The 15,513-nt window shown below is 43.7% G+C and overlaps 1 protein-coding gene across 7 annotated transcripts in view; it reads right to left on the bottom strand.

Annotated features, from left to right (window-relative positions):
- The window catches only part of LOC309365898 (uncharacterized protein), a 63,807-nt gene that overhangs the window by 27,805 nt on the left and 20,489 nt on the right, over positions 1–15,513 (bottom strand). For 2 of the 7 annotated variants that reach the window (XR_014166272.1, XM_081904503.1), the window contains exons 2-3: positions 7,494–7,629; positions 6,026–6,201 (exon numbers count right to left, since the gene is read on the bottom strand). The exons of 2 other annotated variants lie outside the window; for them this stretch is intronic. Coding sequence is in view for 2 of the 5 variants with exons in the window: in XM_081904503.1 (XP_081760629.1) it covers positions 6,176–6,201; positions 7,494–7,629 (162 nt within the window). In the remaining 3 variants the exon portion in view is untranslated. Of the gene's footprint in view, positions 1–6,025; positions 6,202–7,493; positions 7,630–15,513 lie in introns of those variants that run through there. 3 more of the 7 variants (XR_014166270.1, XR_014166271.1, XM_081904504.1) reach the window with 2 other exon arrangements.

Below are 15,513 nucleotides of genomic sequence, written 5' to 3'. Positions count from 1 at the left end.
TACCTAGGGGTAAACATAACAGCAAAAAATCTGAGTTTACTTAAGGATAACTATGAAAAATGTTGGTCTGTAATTAAGAGAGACTTGGATAGTTGGACAAAACTGAAGCTTTCTTTGTTAGGCCGAATTGCTGCTATCAAGATGAATGTATTGCCAAGATGTTGTTTTTGTTTCAAACATTGCAGATTGTGGACAAAACGGAGTGCTTCCGGAAGTGGCAGAGAGATATTTCCAAATTTGTCTGGCAGGGCAAAAAGCCCAGAATTAAGTTTAAGATATTAACTGATGCGAAAGAAAGAGGGGGCTTTGCCCTGCCAGACTTAAAGTTGTACTATGAAGCCGCAGCTTTCTGCTGGCTGAAAGATTGGCTACTTCTCGAGGACACTGATGTGTTGGATCTGGAAGGTTTTAATAATGCTTTTGGATGGCATGCATACTTAAGGTATGACAAGGTTAAGATCAATAAGGCCTTTAAGAACCATATTGTCAGGAAAGCAGTATTTAATGTCTGGACAAAATATAAAGACTTATTGGAAAACAAAATTCCGAGAGGGCTCTCCCCTCTGGAGGCTAAGGCCCGAAAAAGACCCAATATGGAGGCCAAATGGCCAAAATATTGGGAAATACTAGAAAAAGATGGAGACAATTGGAAATTGCAGAGTTTGGAGAAAATGAAGGATAAAGTGTGAGACTGGTTACATTACGCTCAGATTAAAGAAGTTTTTAAAAATGACAAAAAGTTAGGGTTCCAGGTGGAGAAATCGAAGTTGGAAACAGAATTGTTAGAACCAAAGACTAAGGTACTATCAAGAATGTATAACTTGCTGTTAAAATGGAATACACAAGACGAAATGGTTAAATCGGCTATGATAAAGTGGGCACAGGACATTGGGCATAATATTATGTTTGAGGACTGGGAAAGGTTGTGGACCACTGGGCTGAACTTCACTGCATGTAATGCTCTGAAGGAAAATGTAATGAAAATGATATATAGATGGTACATGACCCCAGTTAAACTTGCCAAAATATACCATTCGTCTGATAACAAATGTTGGAAATGTAAAGAAAATGAAGGAACATTCTTTCACCTCTGGTGGACTTGCCCTAAAGTGAAGGCCTTCTGGGAAATGATATATAATGAGCTGAAAAAGGTATTTAAGAATACCTTCACTAAGAAACCAGAGGCCTTCCTTCTGGGTATTGTCGGCCAGAAGGTGTTAAGGAAGGACCGAACATTTTTTATGTATGCAACAACGGCAGCAAGGATACTCATCGCTAAGAACTGGAAAACTCAAGATCTACCCACACTGGAAGAGTGGCAGATGCAGCTGATGGACTATATGCAACTGGCCGAGACGACTGGCAGAATCCGAGACCTGGGAGAAGAGAGGGTTGAAGAAGACTGGAAGAAATTTAAGATTTATTGACAAAAATATTGCAATTTGGTTGAATGTTAAGAAGGATGTTAGATCATAAATAATTGTCTACCACTAAATTAGATTCGAAATTTGATGATAAATGAGATTAAAGGAAACATTATTTTTTTTTGAAGATTTGCTAGATTCTGGATAAATGAGCGGTTATAAGAGTGCAAATAAGATGATAATTTGTGTGGAAATACTTCACAATGATGTAAGTGGGAGTGGGAGATGTGAGGGAGTCCAAAGAAGTGATGAAATTATGTTATGGAATAAGTAATGTTATTTATTTATGCATTTGTATCCAAAACTTTAATAAATATTTATATATATATAAAAAATAGAGCTCAATGTCGAGCCTACCAAGTGGCGGTAGCGATGGCAAAGAGGACTTTCTTCACCACCTCTATTGTTTTTTTTAAAATTAATTTTTATTCATTTTTCAAACACATAATAAAAAACAAACAAAACACAAAACAAAAACATACAAAACATTTAGACATGTATAATTTCATAATCTTATTTCATATACCCTCTTTCCTCCGACTTCCCCATACCTCCCTTTCGCTGCATCCTTATTTTGGAATTCTTTAGCAACCCTTTAATCAATTTGTCTATTAGTTCCCATTCGTTAAATTTCCTTGAATTTATTAGTTACCGCTGTAGTTCTCTACTTCTTACCCCTTGACATCTTAACACTCCTCAATTTTACAACAATTTTTAAGATATATTTTAAATTTCTTCCAATCTTCTTCCACTGTCTCTTTCCCCTGGTCACGGATTCTGCCGGTCATCTCTGCCAGTCCCATAAAGTCCATCACCTTTGTCTGCCATTCTTCCAGAGTTGGTAGTTCTTGCATCTTCCAATACTTTGCCAAAAGAATTCTTGCTGCTGTAGTAGCATACATAAAAAAGGTCCTGTCCTTCTTTGACACCAATTGGCCAACCATGCCCAAGAGAAAAGCCTCAGGTTTCTTAGGAAAAGTCCACTTAAGGACTTTCTTAATTTCATTATAGATCATTTCCCAATAGGCTTTAATCTTCGGGCAGGTCCACCAAAGGTGATAAAAGGTACCTTCAGTCTCATTACACTTCCAACATTTATTATTGGGCAAGTGATAAATTTTTGCAAGCTTGACTGGGGTCATGTACCACCTATAGATCATTTTCATTATGTTCTCTTTTAAGGCATTACATGCCGTGAATTTAACACCTGTGGTCCATAACTGTTCCCAGTCAGCAAACATAATATCATGCCCAATGTCTTGTGCCCATTTAATCATAGCTGATTTCACCGTTTCATCCTGTGTATTCCATTTCAACAGCAAGTTATACATTCTTGACATATTTTTTGTATTGGGTTCTAACAATTCTGTTTCTAATTTTGACCTCTCCTTCTGAAATCCTATTTTCCTGTCCTGCTTAAATGTCTCATTTATCTGATGGTAGTGCAACCAATCTCGTACTTTGGACTTTAATTTCTCATAACTCTGAAGTTTGAGCTTCTCACCATCTTGTTCTAGAATTTCACAGTATTTTGGCCATTTAGAGTCCATATTAAGTTTTTTTACCGCCTTAGCTTCCATTGGTGACAACCACCTGGGAGTTTTACTTTCCAACAAGTCTTTATATCGAATCCAAACATTGTATAATGCTTTCCTGACAATATGGTTTTTAAAACTTTTATACACCTTTGCCTTGTCGTACCATAAATATGCATGCCAACCAAAGTTATTATCATACCCTTCCAAATCCAAAATGTCTGTGTCTTCAAGAAGTAACCAGTGTTTCAACCAGCAAAAAGCTGGTTCATAATAGAGTCTTAAGTCCGGCAGGGCAAAACCCCCTCTATCTTTTGCATCAGTTAAAATCTTAAATTTTATTCTGGCCTTTTTGCCCTGCCAGACAAATTTAGATATATCTTTCTGCCACTTCTTGAAACAGTCCATCTTGTCCAAAATCTGTAACGTCTGAAATAAGAATAACATTCTAGGCAATACATTCATCTTAATAACCGTAATTCGGCCTAACAAGGAAAGTCTCAACCTAGACCATATTTCTAGATCTTTTTTTACTTCTGTCCAACACTTCTTCACAACCTCTATTGTAGCTGCAGAAAACAGCAGCAGGAGACTCTTTCAGGTGGTTTGCAATTCAGCGGAACCACCTGCGACATCGGGGCCCAGTATGGGCCACATGATCTCCTGCAATGATTTTGCAAAGTTTTTTGCAGATAAAGTCACTCAGATTCAGGAAGAGGTAGACCCCACCGTGGGAGCAGGGCCAGGGCAGGAGAGTGCTAGAGTCCTGTGTAGTCAAGTCGCGTGGAATCAATTCCAATCTGTTACCTCTGAGGATGTGGACAGGCTGCTTGGAGGAGTGAAACCAACCACCTGTCTCATTGATCCTTGCCCATCCTGGCTTATAAAAGCTAGCCGGGAAGGGCTGGGCGATGGACTTCGTGGGGTGGTGAATGCTTCTCTCTGTGAGGGAACCTTCCCAGACTGGCTGAAAGAGGCAGTTAGGAAACTACTTCTTAAAAAACCATCTTTAGATGCTGCCAATATGGCTAACTATCACTCAGTCTGTAATCTTCCATTCTTGGGCAAGGTGATTGAGAGAGTGGTTGCTGAACAACACCAGGCATGCCATTTGGATCCCTTCCAGTCAGGATTCAGGCCTCATCATGGGACTGAAACTGCCTTGGTCACACTGGTCTAGGATCTCCGGCGGGCTAGGGACAAAGGTGAGAGCTGTTTCCTAGTTTTCCTGGATCTCTCAGTGGCTTTTGACACCATCAACCATAACATCCTTCTGGACCGTCTTGAGGGGCTGGGAGCTGGGGGCACTGTCATACAGTGGTTCTGCTCCTTCCTCCTGGGCAGTGTTCAGAAAGTAGTGGGGGGGAATGAGTGTTCAGACCCCTGAGCTCTCACCTGTGGGGTGTCTCAGGGTTCTGTCCTCTCACCCATGCTTTTCAACATCTACATGCAGCCGCTGGGAGGGATCATCAGGGAGTTTGGGCTGGGTGTTCATCAGTATGATGCGGATGATACCCAGCTCTAGCTCTCTTTCAAATCAGAACCAGTGAAGGCAGTGAAGGTCCTGTGTGAGTGTCTAGAGGCGGTTGGAGGATGGATGGCAGCTAACAGATTGAGGTTGAATCCTGACAAGACAGAAGTACTGTTTTGGGAGACAGGAGGCAAGCAGGTGTGGATGACTCCCTGGTCCTGAATGGGGTAACCGTGCCCCTGAAGGACCAGGTCTGCAGCCTGGGAGTCATTCTGGACTCACAGTTGTCCATGGAGGCACAGGTCAATTCTGTGTCCAGGGCAGCTGTATATCAGATCCATCTGGTACGCAGGCTGAGTCCCTAGCTGGCCATAGACTGTCTCACCAGAGTGGTGCATGCTCTCGTTATCTCTTGCTTGGACTACTGCAATGCGCTCTATGTGGGGCTACCTTTGAAGCTGATCCAGAAACTACAACTAATCCAGAATGCGGCAGCTAGACTGGTGAATGGGAGCGGCCGCCGAAACCATATAACACTGGTCTTGAAAGACCTACACTGGCTCCCAGTACATTTCCGAGCACAATTCAAAGTGTTGGTGTTGACCTTTAAAGCCCTAAACAGCCTTGGTTCAGTATACCTAAAGGAGCATCTCCACCCCATCATTCTGCCCGGACACTGAGGTCCAGTGCTGAGGGCCTTCTGGCAGTTCCCTCACTATGAGAAGCCAAGTTACAGGAAACCAGGCGGAGGGCCTTCTCGGTAGTGGCACCCACCCTGTGGAACGCCCTCCCACCAGATGTCAAAGAAAAAAACAACTACCAAACTTTTAGAAGATATCTGAAGGCAGCCTTGTTTAGGGAAGTTTTTAATGTTTAATAGGTTATTGTCATTTAATATTCTGTTGGAAGCCACCCAGAGTAGCTCTGGAAACCCAGTCAGATGGGTGGGGTATAAATAATAAATTATTGTTATTGTTTTATTGTTATTGTTATTGTTATTATTTGCATTTTCTGATCTCAACAGACTGGATGCCATGGGATGCTCGGATGAAGAATTCTTCTTAGTAAGCACATGTGCATGCAATTATGCGTAATAATAATAATCATCATCATCAGTGGGCTTGGTGAAGCTAGTTTCTGTAAAAGCCTGGACTACTTCCCATCCTGTAATCCTGTAGCTGGAGGAGCCTAGAATCTATAAGAAGAAGCTTCCAGATCTGGTCTGGTCAGTTCAATAATCCCAAAATTCAGACACCTGTGGGTTTTGAAGGATGACTATATTTCAACTGGCAAACTTTTTAAAAGAGTGCCACTCAGGTTGGTTACCATTTAAATGGAAGCAGAACTGAACTTCTTCTCCCTATCATTCCACCCCCCATATTTTGTCACTCTTCATTTCCCACATTGTGGCCCAGTCCTGCTCACTAGACTGTTTTGGGGGATCCTCACCCCCTTTTAGGCTTCCTTTCTAATGACGTTTTGGGCCTCTCCACGAACCATGCCTGCTGACACCTCCTTCTCATGGACGTAAGGTGCCATTTTGGCTTCACTAGCAAGAACACTCATGCTTAGAAATGAAAAACAGAGGGAAAAGGTTTATGGATCTGCTTTTATTGCAAGGCACAAGCTCATGTGAGCCTTGAAACTGTTGTTTTTTTCAATCTGGATGCTTTGGAGAAGAAGTCCCTAGCTGGGGATCAAGCGGGATCCAGCGGCTCTCAAAGAGAGGGAGCATCTTCCACTTTTCAAAGACATCTATCACTCCTCCCGTCTAAAACATAGAAACCAGCAACAAAAAGACAACAGTTAACTCAGTTTCATAGCAAAGTGACCATGTTTGAGACACGAAAATAGAAAGCAAGCCATGTTGGGCAACAAGAAACATTTCGTGATAATAAACCATTGGGTAGGGATAGGTCTGTTTCAGTTTTTCATTTCCAGAAACTATGAATTACATAGATTCACCTTTCGATGAGAATTAAATGCAGTCTCTCAGACACCCCTACCCCTGGGGGCCTTTTTTTTTTTTTTAGTTATAATTAAATATGTCACAGAATAGTGAGCAAGCTTTCAAGGTCTCCAATATTCTCCTGCATACTGGATGTTATGCAAGGCAGGGATTTCTTGTCTTTTTGGCCCTGAGGAAGAGTTCTGGGGAAACAGGAAGCTTGCTCACCAGTTTGTGACAATGTTTTGAGAAACAAGGGAGAACTGGCACCCTGGGGTTCATTCAGTCCAGTTGCTAATTTCTCTGCAATGACCCAAGACAAAAGTCTACTGCCTCAGGTTCTTTCCTTAAAAGATAAAACAATAATGAAGCTGCTTGGAATTGAAACTGGGAGATTTGCATGGAATGTATGGCATGTGAAACTGAGGTAATCTTAAATGGTGGAGGGCAGGACACCACACAGAGTAAGTGCCCAGCATCTGTTAAAGCTGCAGAATAGACATCCCTTAGGCACTGAGATAAACAATGGATGAAGCTGCACAACAAATTAAATGTGCCCATCCGGTGTGGTTTAGGGATTTGGCAAAGGAGATCTGGCATAAGCTCACAGGGCAAAGGGGCCAAAGACAGCTAGACCAGCCATGAGGCAGGTGAGGACCCTGCTTCTGGTGGCAGAAGTCCCTCAGACAACAAACCCATTGGTGCCCCTCCTGCCCCGCTGGTTCTGCCTGTGGTGAAAGAACTCAGCACCATCTTGCTTAAAATGGGCAACACTGGTAGTGCCGCTTCTGTGCCTGCAATCAACGGGGTTTGGTGTGTGTCAGCGGCAGATCAGGCCATGGCAGGAGGAGCTGGTAGATGGGCTTAGGAGCCGTGCCGGCAGAATGGCAAAGCAGCAATTAGCATTTTGCATCAAGCTGCAAAATGGGATGTGCCACCCTTGGCTGATTCTGGCATAGGTATTTTTATTTTTATTTTTGCAATGGAGCAATTGAGCTTGCAGGCAAAGGATGATCAATTTAGGGGACTCTGCATTGGGTAGTTAAAATGATCAATCCAGAGGGTAATGGGAGAGGGGCAGGAGGTGTAATTCTCTTTTGGTAAGCTGAAATTACCTTTGGCAACAGGGACTACTAGGAAAACACTGTCCAATCTTTTCATAATTATCGGGACAACGCATAGGGTAGCAAGCACCACCTTCTGTGTTAAGGCATTGCCTAGCATTCCTAGGTCTCCTGGCCTGTGCAGATCCTGTGCAAAGAGAGAAACAAACATAAGTGGGGAGAAGGAAGTTAATTCACAATAGGATGAAAGAGAAGAACAACTCCACAGCCCTTTGAACAGGAGTGGCTCTGTGACGCTCTGGGTGCTGTGGCATCCCAACTCCTACCCCCACCCCACCCCTTGCCACTGGCCACTGGTGTTTACCACCCTTGCTACATTCACAAGAAGAAATGGTAAATGTGCTTATCCAGATATTTGCTCATGAGTGGAGGGTGTCAGTCCATGAAACACGACAGCAAGAAGTGAGGCACACATGGCTTATACGTTATAGAGAAACTAAAGCCTGTAACTGAAGCCATCAGAGCCCCAACGACTACCCAGAATAAAAGGCTCTATATTACATCAAGAAACATTTCCCACTAATTAGAAATTCCATAAATTTGCATAGAATTCCATAAAATCTAACCAAACTGAGAAAAGAAGAGACTACTTTTGTTTTTCCTTACCAGTTTTACATGCGATGCCATTTTCCATATATTTTTTAAAAAAGGTAAAGGACTGTTTTGACAGTTAAGTCCAGTTGCAGACAACTCTGGGGTTGTGTGCTTATCTCGCTCTATAGGCCGAGGGGGCCGGCGTTTGTCCGCAGACATGTGGCCAGCATGACTAAGCTGCTTCTGGCGAACCAGAGCAGCACACAGAAACACGGTTTACCTTCCCACCAGAGCGGTACCTATTTATCTACTTGCACTTTGATGTGCTTTCGAATTGCTAGGTTGGCAGGAGCAGGGACCGAGCAACAGGAGCTCACCCCGTCGTGGCGACTGAAACCGCCAACCTTCTGATCAGCAAGCCCAAGAGGCACAGTGGTTTAAACCACAGGGTCACCCACGTCCCTTTTTCCTTATATTACTCTGCCATAATGAATTCAACATGTGAAGATCAAAGCACAGCTGTCCTCTGAAAGGCAGCTCTTCCTCCAAGTAACGTGTTTAAAAAATGTACCTTAAAAAGTGTATTTTCATGACAATAGCATGAAAATATAGGTTATAAAAGGGGAAATTGCATAGCAATTATAGGCATAATGGGGGAAATTCAGGAACACAGTGCATATATCCCCTAATAGATGCACCTTTGTAGGCAGTTTTGTCTGATATATACATTTTTATGCTAAATTTACCACTAGAGAAATTTCTCTAGCAAGAAAAGTGAGCTTCCTTTGCAAGGCCACAGAATAGCCACTGTACTCCTCTACCTCTTCCACCCCATAATAGGCTGGCAGGTGTCCCTCTCTCTTCTTCCTCTCCATCCCTTACCTGGGGAAGCCAGGAGCAGCAAACAGAGAACTGCCAAGCACAGGTGAAGGATCTTCATGGCTCAGGATGAATTGTGGTGGCAAAGCCAGGCAAAGCCAGCTTTTAAGCCAAATGGAGCCCCAAAGCTTGCCAAGAAAGGGCTGGACTTCCCATAATTGTAATTTCTTTGGGACATTGTGAGTTAGGCTGACGTGGAAGAGAACGTTGCCAAAATCACGTGCCTCTGGAACGGCATTCCTGCAGTCTGTCAGTCATAGCACTTTCCACAGAAGTAAAATCACAAACTTTCAGATGGACTGTATTCATGTTTCAGAGCGAGATAGCTTGAATCAAATGAAACATTTATGCTGAGGATTCAATGCCCCACATAGGCAGTGCTAGGGGGACGTATCCCTCAGGTAAATGACTCACCCCTCACCTGTCCCCACCACATTGCTGGACCCTTGCGGTTACGTGAAGGAAGGGCACTTTTCACATGCTCGCTTCCCACAATGATTATTCTTAGTAGTTGTCAGTGCTCCCTCCCCCCCCCCCGCTAAAAAAATATTTAGGGTTACTCTCATTTTCCTACTCATATTGAAATACTGCTCCTCAATCTGGCCAAACTTAGATTCACAAAATGTTTAGGGGAATGCGGACCCCTGCATCCCCCCAGGAAATAGCACTGGTAGTAGTCATAGCCTCAAACAGTTCTCCCCCCCCCCAAAAAAAAAGAAAATTCAAGTCCACTGATTGAAGAGTTGAGTGGGACATGCAGGGCAAGGAGATTTCAAAGGTGAAATGATGGACTCTTGTGCTTACTTGAAGGAAGGGCAATCTTCACATGCTCTCTTCTCCTTTTTCTCATTCTTGCAATCATCATCATCATCCTATTTCTCAAAAAACCTTTTTCTAACTAGACTCAAAGCCACTTACAAAAATATTTTCAAACAGGAGGGGCTCTGCTTCTCTGCTTTCTACACCTGCCATGTCCACTCTGCACCCCATAATAATTGGCCAACCTGGCCTTTCCTTTCTCCTTTCCACCCTTGAAGATGACTAAGCCCCCTTTCCCCCTTCCCAACCCTGTTTCTGAAGCCGCTTCGCTCTTCTCTCCTTCGCTCCATGGAGTCGCTGTTATTTGTGGCTAAAGATCGGGGGTGATGGGATCTCCAGAACAGAAACATCCAAAGGCCAATGAGTTAACCTTCTCTGCTTTGAGGTTTCATTTGAGCTTTCATGCTCAGGCCTGGTGCTTTCATGTGGGACTGAATGTGGGACACTTTGCATGGACCTAATACTCAGCTAAGGGACACGGTTGGCGCTGTGGTCTAAACTACTGAGCCTTGGGCTTGCCGATCAAAACGTCGGTGGTTCAAATTCCCGTGACGGGGTGAACTCCCGTTGTTCGGTCTCAGCTCCTGGCAACCTAGCAGTTCAAAAGCACGTCAAAGTGCAAGTAGATGAATAGGTACCACTCTGTTGGGAAGGTAAATGGTGTTTCTGTGCACTGCTCTGGTTTCGCCAGAAGCAGCTTAGTCATGCTGGCCACATGACCCGGAAAAACTGTCTGCGGACAAACGTCGGTTCCCTCGACCAGTATAGCGAGATGACCGCCGCAATCCCAGAGACGTTCGCAACTGGACTTAACTGTCAGGGTCCCTTTACCTTTTAATTCTCAGCTAATCAAACAAGATGGAGGGGAGAAAATCACAGTGAGCAAATGCCCAGCAGCTATTGAAGTTTGAGGATGGACAGTTATGGTGATCCCTTTCCACTGAGATAAACAATAAATGAAACTGCATATTAATCGAAGCATGCAAATAAAGTGTGATTGAAGGATTTGACCAAGAGGAATTGGCAAAACCTCCCAGAGCAAAGCAACCAAAGACAGGGCTGATCCCAGAGCCTTGAGGCAGGAGAGGATGCTGCTTCAGGTGGCAGAAGCCCCCAACCAGGCACAATGCCCATGGGTGCCCCTCCTGCCCTGCAGCTTCTGCCAGTGGAGGAGAAGCACCAGCATCATCAGCACTGATTTTGGGCTGCCATTTGGGACAATACGGGAAGTGCCGCCCTAGGCTGATTCTGCCATAGGTGTCTTTTGCAATGGACAAAGTATGAAAACAGCTGGCTGCGTAATCAATTAATCTTGCAATCAAAGGACGATGTATTCAGGGACCACTTAAGTAATTTGTGTAACGAATGGAACAGGTAGCTGGTACTCACTGCTCTATGAAAATGACATTCGTTGTAATGAAAAGGTTGCATTAGAGATACTTTGTACTGCCAGTGGTTGTTTAATTAATGAAAAACATAATTAAGACAACTGTAAATGTTGCAGGCTGCATAACCCACCTATATGATGACTATAATGAGTTTTGTTTTGGTTATTTCTGTGCCTGAAAGAATAGAATGGCTCTAAAACACAGAAGGGAGGGAAGAGGGAGTGAGAAGAGATGTGTTTGTATCGATGCACTTCTTACATAATGAAGGAAATAATAAAGTTTTAATGGAAAACTCTCATGGATTTTAACAGCAGACAAATGCTATATTAAAGGAGGTTAAACTGGAATCAGATAAATGATCATCAACTTGTAAAGAAACCTATTGTTCAAGTTACAGTATACAGTCATACCACAAAATACCTAAGAATAAAAAGGCACTGAATAGCCCCCCCCAAAAAACACATAGATAAATCTTTTAAGAAGAAGATGGTTCATTTCTTCTCAATCAGAGAAAAAAGATCCGTGGATGCAAGATGCACACCCGACTGCAATATGCATGACCACGAACTTCTTGAAGAATCAGCAGGATTCAAAGCTGTTGCCAGACAACAGTGAATACAGGTCGGCAATTGGTGAACTCTTGTATCTAGTTACCACATGTAGACCTGACTTAGCAAATGCTGTGGGGATTTTTAGTAGAAAAGTGAATTCTCCCACTGAGCATGATTGGGCAGGTGTAAAAAGGGTGGTGCGGTATTTGAAGGGTTCCATGAATTCTAAGTTAAGGTTACCAGCTGTCAGAAACCCAAAGTTGGTTGGGTATACTGATGCGGATTGGGCTGGGGACAATGCTCGGTATAAATCCACAGATGGGTTTGTTTTTATGTTTGGGGATGGACCTGTTGCATGGGGTGGTTATAAACAGAGCTGTGTAGCATTGTCTCCCACAGAATCAGAGTACATTGCAGCGACAGATGCATGCAGAGAGGTTGCCTGGCTCGATCGACTCATCAAGGACTTTGGGTTGGTGAGAAAGGAACCTGTCAGCTTGCTAGAGGACAATGAGAGTTGCCTGAAGCTGACACAGAGTGAGAAGTTCTATGTGAGGAAAAAACATATTGGCGTGAAGTACCATGATGTATGTGAGATGATCCAGGACGGACTTGTGGAACTGTCTTACTGCCGCACCAAGGAGATGACTGCTGACATCCTGACGAAACCCCTGCCAAGAGAGTTTCCAGAACCTACATGTCAAGCTGGGACTCTGGGTGGTTGAATAAAGTTATTTACGTTTGTGCATGTTGTATTGCCTGAGAAGGGGTATGTGGGGTGTGAAACACAAAGCAGTCAAATACAACATTCCTAGAGTGGACATGTTTAGACATGAGAAGGGATGTTTGTCCAGCCAGTAAATAAACTTCCTGTTTCCTCCTGGGCTGGGACAAACTCCCGTTCTTGTGTCCTGCTGGCTTCACTGACATTGGGAGCTTTCCGCCATTGTATAATTTTTACAGAAGGGAAATGAAGCTTGGCAAATGAGATTCAAACAAGTGGCCAGAGCAGGTGATCATTTCTCCTCTGCATGCCCTGCCCCTCTCACAGCATTTTCTGGACAGATCATTTTGAGGAGCCTCTGATCTGAGTAGCTTTAGGCTACCACCCTGAATGGACATCCCTTCTTGGATTTAGGCTAAGGGACCCAGTGAACTGAGAAAATAGCTTAATTACATATAACTTGGAAAAGGTTTATGATGATCAATAGGTTTCTTTACAAGTTGATAATAATTTATCTGATTCCAATTTAACCTCTTTAATACAACATTTATCCACTGTTAAAATCCATTTGACTTTTCCATTAAACCTTTCTTATATCCTCATTATGAAAAAACCTCATCAGTTACAAACTCATTTCTCCTCTCTTTCCCCCTCCCCCCTCCCTCCCTCCCTCCCTTCTGTGTCTTAGAGCCATTCTATTTCTTCAGAAACAGAAATAACCAAAACAAAACTCATTATAGTCATCATATAGGTGGGTTATACAGCCTGCAACATTTACAGTTCTCTTAATTATGTTTTTCATTAATTAAACAACCACTGGTTGTTAACCACAAAGTATCTCTAATGCAACCTTTTTATTACACAGAATGTCATTTTGATAGAGCAGTGAGTACCAGCTACCTGTTCCATTTGTTACACAAAGCATGAATTACTTAAGTGGTCCCTGAATACATCGTCCTTTGATTGCAAGCTTAATTGGTTGCACAGCCAGCTGTTTTCATACCTTGTCCATTACAAAAGACACCTATGGCAGAATCAGCCTAGGGTGGCACTTCCCGTATTGCCCCAAATGGCAGTGATCTTGTCCAAAATCAGTGCTGATGATGCTGGTGCTTCTTCTCCACTGGCAGAAGCAGCAGAGCAGGAGGGGCACCCATGGGCATTGTGCCTGGTTGGGGGCTTCTGCCACCTGAAGCAGCATCCTCACCTGCCTCAAGGCTTGTCCGGCTCTGGGATCAGCCTTGTCTTTGGTTGCTTTGCTCTGTGAGGTTTTGCCAATTCTTCTTGGTCCAATCCTTAAACCACACTTTATTTGCATGCTTAGATTAATATGCAGTTTCATCCATTGTTTCTCTCACTGGATAAAGGATCGATATAATTGTCCATCCTGAAGCTTTAATAGCTGCTGGGCATTTGCTCACTGCGATTTTCTTTACCCCACCTTGCTTGAATAGCTGAGGATTCGGTCCCATATATTCCATGCAAAGTGTCCCACATTCCGTTCCAAAAAAGAATCTGAGGTTGCAGACTTTTGCTCTGGGACTTTGCAGAGTAACTAGCAGCTGAGCTGAATGAACCCAGGTGGGAAAAGGCCTGTGAGCAGGGAGAAGAGCTTCCAGGACTCACAGCCAGGAAGGTCTCCAAGATGTTTAAGGTCGTTGCCTTGACTGGCTGCACATCCCTGGCCCTCTCCTCCTGGTGGCCTTGCTGCCTTCCCTGGGACCCTGCTTGGCTTACGTGACTTAAGGAAAGTATTTGTATGGACAGTGGTTTAGGCAGGAGTGCCATCTCTGCTTGTGGCATCATAAAGTGCAGTCCTAAAACAGGCCCACTCAGAAGGAACGCCTGTTGGTTTCCATGGGGCATGTGCCTAGGTAAATTAAGGGAGGATTGCAGCCTTGAGTGTTGCTGGACGGGGTAGGGGAAACGGCTTCAGAAACAGGGGTGGGAAGGGGACTTGGTCATCTTCTAGGTTGAAAAGGGAAAGGAATGTTTGTGATCTGTAACTGGGATCTCACTTCGGTGAAAACTGCTATGACTGCCAGAATGAAGGGAGAGGCATATGATTTTGGCCATGTTCTCTTCCACGTCAGCCTAAGACACAACGTCCCAAAGAAATTACAATTATTTAATCTCCCTCTCCCTCCCTGCCCTCTCTTGGCAACCTTTGGGGCTCCAATTGGCCTACAAGCTGGCATTCAGCTTTGCCACATCAGGAAGCCCTGAAGATCCTTCACCTGTGCTTGGCAGTTCTCTCTTTGCTGCTCCTGGCTTGCCCAGGTAAGGGATGGAGAGGAAGAAGACAGAGGGACACCTGCCAGCCTATTATGGGGTGGAAGAGGGAGATGAGTACAGTTGCTCTTCTGTGGCCTTGCAAAGGAAGCTCACTTTTCTCACTAGAGATGTTTCTTTAGTGGAAATCTCTTTAGTGGGAATTCTTTGGATAAATTGCCAACAAAAGTGTGTCTATTAGTGGAAATATGCACTGTGTTGCTGAATTTTCCCCATTACGCCCATCATTGCTATGCAATTTCCCCTAATATAACCCATATTTTCATGCTATTTTCATGAAGTTATTCTTTTTCCTGTACATTTTATAAACACATTACTTGGAGGGAGAGCTGACTTTCAAAGGATGGCTCTCCTTTGGTTCACATAATGACCATTAAGGTGCAGCTATATATCGAAGACTGCATTGCATGTAAAACTAGTAAGGAAAACCAAAGGTAGCCTCTTTTTTCTCAGTTTCATTGGATTTTATGGAATTTTAACCTTTAAAGCCCTTTACAGCCCAGGACCCTTGTACCTATGGGACCGCCTTTCCTGGTATGTCCCACAGAGGACCTTACGGTCTTCAAACAAAAGCACCTTGGTGGTCCTGGGACAAAGGGAGGTTAGGCTGGCCTCAACCAGAGCCAGGGCTTTTTCGGCTGTGGCTCCAATCTGGTGGAACACTCTATCACAAGAGAACTGATATCTTTCCGCAGGGCCTGCAAGACAGAACTGTTCCACCAGGCCTTTGGCCAAGGCGCAGCCTGACCCCCTCCTGTGGTAATCCTCACAGAGGTCTAGCCCTATGGTTGCCATTAATTTGATTTGAACTGATTTTACAATGA

The sequence above is a fragment of the Podarcis melisellensis genome (genome assembly GCF_964234715.1).
Source record: "Podarcis melisellensis genome assembly, chromosome: 3".
Taxonomy (NCBI): Eukaryota; Metazoa; Chordata; class Lepidosauria; order Squamata; family Lacertidae; genus Podarcis; species Podarcis melisellensis.
Note: the sequence above shows the minus strand (reverse complement) of the source record. Positions and strands in the feature narration are given on the sequence as shown.